This window comes from Rhodnius prolixus, unplaced genomic scaffold (genome assembly GCF_049639745.1).
Source record: "Rhodnius prolixus isolate KJV_2025 unplaced genomic scaffold, Rpr scaffold_1, whole genome shotgun sequence".
NCBI lineage: Eukaryota > Metazoa > Arthropoda > Insecta > Hemiptera > Reduviidae > Rhodnius > Rhodnius prolixus.
In genome coordinates this window covers 56,499,029-56,506,261 of record NW_027411581.1, presented here as the reverse complement: position 1 = coordinate 56,506,261, position 7,233 = coordinate 56,499,029, and the positions used below count along the sequence as shown (strand labels likewise).

The 7,233-nt window shown below is 30.2% G+C and overlaps 1 protein-coding gene across 1 annotated transcript; it reads left to right on the top strand.

Moving 5' to 3' along the window:
- Nucleotides 1–85: 85 nt before the first annotated feature.
- On the top strand, nt 86–7,153 carry LOC141445990 (methyltransferase-like protein 22). Its single transcript, XM_074112316.1, has 6 exons — nt 86–374; nt 451–555; nt 1,741–1,926; nt 4,389–4,556; nt 5,138–5,237; nt 6,611–7,153. Exons 1-6 carry the CDS (start codon nt 296–298, stop codon nt 6,801–6,803), a joined length of 831 nt encoding a protein of 276 aa, XP_073968417.1. The 5' UTR covers nt 86–295; the 3' UTR covers nt 6,804–7,153.
- The last annotated feature ends 80 nt before the right edge of the window (nt 7,154–7,233 follow it).

Sequence of the window (7,233 nt, the reverse complement as noted above, 5' to 3'; positions counted from 1 at the left end):
AATCTTTATAAAAATTTGTTTAATCATATGAGCAAGAAATCAATGTCAAAATGGCATTGACTAGGTTACGCCCACTTAATGTTATTTAATAACGTGGAGGTTCTTAAGATACTGGTTGCCTTCTAAATGAATAAGATTGTCTAAGGCAAAGCTAATGTGTTTTAATATATTTTAAGAATAACGTTTTTACAACTAAGTGTGTTAAATTTTTGTATAACTATGTTTAGGTCTATTTTTGAATCAAATCTGGCTTTTATTCAGTTTCTAGTTCTCAGTACCAGGCTAGCTGTTCGCTATGTCAAATCTAGAAGTACAGTCGGAAATTTATGATGAAAAAGACACATTTACAAAAGTAACTACTTTAAACAATTCTAGTAAGTTTGTTTTTTGTTGTAATTGAGTTCAATTTATGTGGTCATTTATGTGCGATTTGCTTTCAAATCATAATAGATTCCCTGGCTCTTTTGGAATTTTTACAAGATGCAGGTGATGAAGTTGAAGTTGACGAAGATGGTGATATCTTAGTGCCTAGAACCAAAAATAAACTTGAAATTGGTAAGACTAATAATTAATTTATAACATTTTAATTATCTATTCATATTTAGAACTGATCATTGCAGTAAAAGTATGTATAGGTGGAAATGATAGTGCAGTCCAAGTTTTTGGTTTCATTAATTTTTTCAGAGATGCGTTTTCTAATTACCTTCCAAGGACTAGACTAAAAAAATACCCTAGTGCAAATTTGGAACCATTGGTCTAGAAAAATAGTCCAAGGTTGTATGAAGATTAAAATTTTTTCTTCGCTCTTGTTCTTGTAGCAAGTAGGTATAAATCAGTTTTCAGAAAACCGTATGGCGTTGTTACCATAAGACACAAGACGGACTTTTCGTGATAATCGAATAAAGAATTACCGTTTTATGATACGAAATAGATTTTACTTTTTATTTAATTATGACCATTTTAAGCGGCTTTCTTTTTACTAGATTACGGCCAGTACCGTAAAATTAACATGAAAATTTCGTAGATTGGTTATTTAGTTCAGATATCCCAAACGAACTGGAAGAATTCTTCTGTGGAACATCCTGAGTTGATTTTTTCTGTACTTGACGTGACTTATAAAAATACTTAAGGCCAAATTGGCATGGGCTCTAAGCCTGGACCCAGTACGTGCGGCCAGTTATTCTGGCGGTTATTCGAGGAGGTGTGCCATATGGCTTGATGAACAAAGGACAATTGGAAAGATTTGCCAGATTTACACGCTGTTAAAAACTCTCCTGTACAAAAGCTCCAAGAGCCTAGTCCTGGTATTCGACACTATGTCAGAGTTAAAGGATTTCCCAGTCCCAATCCAACGTCTGCCTGGGACCTCATTTAACCAACATCTCACTTAACATTTAGATAACTGGCATAGTAAGCTGATAACCTGATGCTAAAGACTAGTCCCTTTCAGTTCTAAATGACACGACTCAGTCACGGAAATTTTTTAATTTGGGTTTTTAAAAAGTAGCTATATCCCGTTAGTGTTTTTTAAATTCTCACATTTTATATTCTGCCACTTACTATTCATTACTCTTTCTGATTGCGAACGTTCCTAAAAATGGAGATAATATATCTCCAAAAGATCGAACATTAAAACTAACGAAACAAAAAACTGAACTGCGTCATATTGTCCACCTATTTTTAGTCTGACAAATCCATACGAAGTCTACATGTAGAAAATCGTTGGAATTGTACTTTCAGAATTCAGTACTTCCACAACTATCCCTCATGTTGGATTACAGATATGGAGAGGTGCATTACTTCTTGCAGATTTTATTCAGTCTCATTCGGAAATTTTTAAAGATAAAATTGTTTTGGAACTTGGTTCCGGCGTAGGATTGGGAGGCGTGGTGGCTGGCATGCATGCCAAGGAAGTGATATGTTCAGGTACTTTATATATTCAAATATGTAATTTTATTCTTAGGTGATTGTTCGCAAGCTGCTCACCATTGTCAAGCAGACACAGAATTTAGCAAAACTTATGCTGAGAAATTAATCTAAATATATATTTTATGAATATTGTATTAACCTCTGTTTCTATTTATTTTACGCATATTTTTTAAAAAAGATAATATAGAATCATAGGTAATCTTTTGTTTTTTTTTCTTATTAAATGGACATTAATTAAGAAATTTAAATAAAAAAGAAAATGTACATCCCAAGTGGCCAAAATTCAGCCGGGACTCTTCAAAAAAAGGTGGGGTGGTACTTTGTTATCTAAAATTGCTGTATGATAACACGCCTTTTTTAAAAAGATGTCATTGAAAGTATTTATTTAAGATAAATGCAATAAATAGATTTTTTTCTTAATCATTTTATATATTTAGAGAAAGAAGGTGAATTGAAATTAATATCAGATAATTAAAATTAACTGCAATGATTTGTAACTCCATTAAAAAATACTTTAAGAACTTTTTTTTTTGGCAAAATTTAAATTTGATATCTTTTCATCGGAAAACTTTTAATGTGAACCAAACGAACTTTTCAAACACAAACTAAAAGCTGTTTATAATTCACATTTCTTCAGAAATGGAAGAGATTAGCTGATTGGTCCACATATTCTGGATTCCAAGGCAGAGATCACGGAATCTAGCTGATGGCCCTTAATTTTTTTTTTTTTTATAGGAGCTTCTTGCAGCTCACTGTTCGTTGATGGACAGTTTTGTTTGTAACGAGAGAATCCTGTCCGGAGGCCGGCAGTGCACTGAAAAAAGCTGTGGGTGCTAATGGACCTCAAATGTTGACGCGCCTTTTAAAAAAATAAAATGTAAAATAAAGATATGGGCTATGTTTTAAAAATATTTGGTGTCATAAGTGGATAAGTGGATACTGAACTCAGTGTAGCATCACTCCAGAAACAATGAAGTGAATTGTGATTGGATGTAGTGAACAAGTAGTAGGGGAAGGATTATCCACTAGTTCAGGGAAATGATATACGTCTGGCCAAACAAAGCAACCATAAACGCCCTTTTTAGTGCATTGCGGCCCCCGGGCCTCCTTTCTTCTTAAATAGAAGTTATCTCCTCACAGACAACACTTGCTGCAATGATACTTTTAAATACACCCATTGAAACAAAAAAACTTCTAGTTCAAGGAGGAATGAATCGTTTTCACATCGTCAAAATCGAAGGAATAGTTTTTAGATAGGAAATCTTTCTGGAAATAATACTTCTTATTCAGAGAAACTAAAAATTTATTTTTACAGAGGGGACAGAATAGCTTTTTTTTTTAATTCACCACCAGTGTGGCTCGACAACATTATAAAAACTTGCCTGGTGGCTTTTTGGGTCAAAAATTTGCTCATACCAGCTAAAAAGGGATATCTTACCATCACCAAACACATGTCCAGAATTTATACGCGCCTTAATAGAATTTTCAAATTAAAATTAAAGAAATGCTTTTATAGAATACAAGTTTTTATTATTAAATATTATATTTTTAGATAACAGCATAACAGTTAGAAATGCAAAATGTTTTCGAGGTTATTTAACTATAGCTGAATGTAAATAACTATAGCTTCTTAGATAATATTATTCGATCATACAGATTAATTGAGTAATGATTATTGCATATTTATTGTGATATTTTAACCAATTTTTAAGTAATATTGCTAAATTCTAGCTTCCAAAAAAAAAAAAAAAAAAAAAGAAACTGTCAAATTATTTTCATTTGATAAATAACTATAACATGAAAGACAGTTGTTACGAAATTAACTGTTATAGAAAATAATTGCACTTGTTCAAATAGTTTTCATTGTACCATAAAACACTTGTGTCACTATTTATTGATATTTTTCAATTTCTTTTTTTCTTTTGTTTACTTCACATTATTTATTTTTTAAAATAACCACTAACGTAATTTACTCTAATCTTGATTAGATCAATGCATTTTCCAAAATATTCTTCATAATTTGTCTGATTTTTGCGAGTTTTTACATCTACTTTTGCAGAGATATAAATTGTAAGGAGCGTTGTATAAACCAAATCCTTGCGCGAACCTTAATTGACAGTAAATGTGTGGTAGGGAGTTTGCCTATCTAGCAACTCTTTCGGTACTTCGGATGAAATTTCAATAACATTATTACATCGGCAACATATAATTTAAATGTGTAACATTGAATCTGAATCTGCTCAGCCTTGAGAAGTAGTCTAAAAAGTTTATTATTGTGGGTCTCATAAGATGAAACTGTGTTAGAGGATTCCAGTGATACACTGAAAGTAAAAAACCTAACCAGTTTCGCAGTGTATCTTGCCTTACACGAGATGAAACTAGTGGTCTAAGTGCATCGAACAATAAATAAAAATGTATTATAACTGTATAAATAATAGTTAATAAATGTTGTTTTGCAGATATTGACAAATGTGGAATATTGCAATTAATAAAGAGAAATATAAATAGAAATAAGAAATTATTAAAAGGAAAAGTTGGTGTGTCCACATTTGATTTTTACCAGCAAGAATGGTCGGTACATTTAACTAGAAAAATCAAACAGAGTGATGTAATAATTGCAGCAGATGGTAAGTTCTTAAAAATACATATTTAATGTTGATATTGCTATAAAAACTATTTTTGTTACTATTTTTAAATAATGAATTATTGAGAATTGTGTTGCGTTATTTTTCTAGCAGAGTTAAATAATTGATTTACATGATTAATTACTATAAATTATTATTATGTTATGAATTAAAACTGAGATTGAAAAGATTTACATCAACTACTTCTGCAGGCTTATGTGAATTTCGTGAGTGTTGGAGAAGTCAGTGTTGGTGTTGAGTGTGTTGTCAAGTTGGGATACTCGAGGGACCGTCGAGTTCCTTTAAAAAAAAAAGTCCATAGAGTAATTTGAATATTCGTTCGAAAAAAATTTATAAATTTTTTCTATACACAAATAAAACTTCTTGAGGATTTAGTTATTTCAAAAAGTGTAAGTGTTTTACACTAAAAAAAAAAAAAATTGTTTAAACAGACACTAGAAAAATCCTGCCTTCATTAATCAATTAATAAATGCGTTATCATCTCACACCAAAAATCCTTATATTAAATACATAATCCATAAATAATAATTAATGAGTAATGAGTTTTACTTACTTTCTTCCAGTTATTTATGAAGACTCTTTAACTGAAGCATTCGTTGAATGTATTACCAAAATATTACAAACACCGCCAGTGAAAAGGTTTTATCTGGCACTAGAAAAAAGGTATACAATTTTAACTATTACATCAATAAATTATTTAAAGAAAGATATAGTAAAATTTTGTCCTCTTTAATTTTGGACCAATGACAGATTTGACTTGAATGATATTAAAATACTTTAATAACTTTTTTTTTTCACATTTTCTTTCATTAAAGGTATATTAAAATACACTTTTAAATAAAATTACAAATAAATCAGTTCATATTTATAAATTTCTATTTTTGCAAAAAATAAAAATACTAGAAGTATTCCCTTAATGTCAATTTTGAAAAACCCAAAATAATCTACAAAATCAATCTAAAAAAAAAAAAAGTTTGCCTAGTTGACATTGTGCCAGCTATCGAACTGTGTGCCAGGTATTTTGAAATATTTAGAACCCGTCGTTAATTTTATTTCTACCTTTCTAATTTAGATTTATGATATACATATATATCTAAAAAGTAAAATTATAACCCAAAACCTGTCTGGTTAGATGAACTTATTAAATTTTCGTTGTTATTCCTTTTTACCTTCGCTTATCTCTCCTGGGAGATATTCTAGAAAAACATTCCAACGATTTTTCTAAAACATTCGTACATTCAATGCTCGCAAGTAGATGTACTTTTTAAATGGAAAATTTTTACATGAAAATTCTATTAAGGTCACTTTTGGGTTGCGGGGATTAAGAGTGGCTAAAAGTTAAAGATGATTGACCGAGTGTGAATTTCATGAAAATTACTTTCGTGTTTTCTTTAGTTATTAATTTTAATTATTAGGAAGGAGCTGTTACTTTTTCCCTGGAAAATTATAGGAGTTATGGGCGTAGGCTTTCCTTTAAAGGGCTATATCACAGACCTGAACGGTGTTTTTACTTTTGTAGGAATAATAATCTTCATTAAGATATTACACATATTCCAAGTATGAAGAAACTTTTTTGATCGGAGTTATTAATTTCTTAATCTAGTACCTTTTTCATCCGTAAATCATCATCTCCTTAAGACTTGTAGCTTTTGTTTCAAATTATTTTTATGAAAATTGATTTTATATCAAGAATTTAGAACATTTCCTCAAAAGCTCAATGGTTATAACAAATCATTTTGAAGATCAAGAAATAATAACGCACCAATGGCTGATTCTCCCCTGTCTGCCCCTTTCTTAATTTCTCGATGTCTCTCTACTTAGAACTGATAGTAGAAAGAAGTCAGTACGCCTAATACGCTTCCTTTTGTCGCTTCATTCAAATAGCTCTCTACCCCCTTTACCACTTACCCCTGACTATATGAACTCGTTGACAATAGCGTTTTCTTCTTTAAAGTAGTATACCATGTTTCCACATAATTGTTGTATTGCACGCCAACAAATTAATTAAATATTTTATGCATTTTTTTTTTCCACAGGTATGTTTTCACAATGGCACATCTAGACAGTGTGGCTCCCTGTTATGAATATTTTCTGAAGTGTTTAAGAAACAAATGGTCAAAATATCCAATGTGCAATTGGTCATTGAAGGAACTCAAAACTGATTTCAAACAGTACTTTAATTACGTTCGTACAAAAGAGTTAGTACTTTGGGAAATTTTGGTTCAATAATTTTGCAGTTGTAATACATATTAAAAAATAAATTCGTTTTATTTTCTTCTCAAAATAGCCAATTTTTTGTTTTTTAAAAAATTTATATTAGTATTTTTATTAACTCAAAGTGTGTGCAATTATTAAGCTGTTAATTAGATAAAAATAATATATTTAAAGAACGTGTGATAACTAAAATGCCTTTCTAAAATCATTTGATTGGGAACAGTGTAAAGACTTATATTTTCTGTTGTTTTGTCCTCTTATATTATTATGTGATTATAATTCACTATAGTTTAAAGAGAAGGGCGTGTTTGTAGGACTGAAATTTATTGTTATTTCTAAAGACAGATTATATTCATATTTTTGCATTTTGAAGTTTTTATTCTTTGTACTTGAACTTCATTTTTGAGACTTAATATTCCGTTAATTTTCTGCACTGATAGCGCAT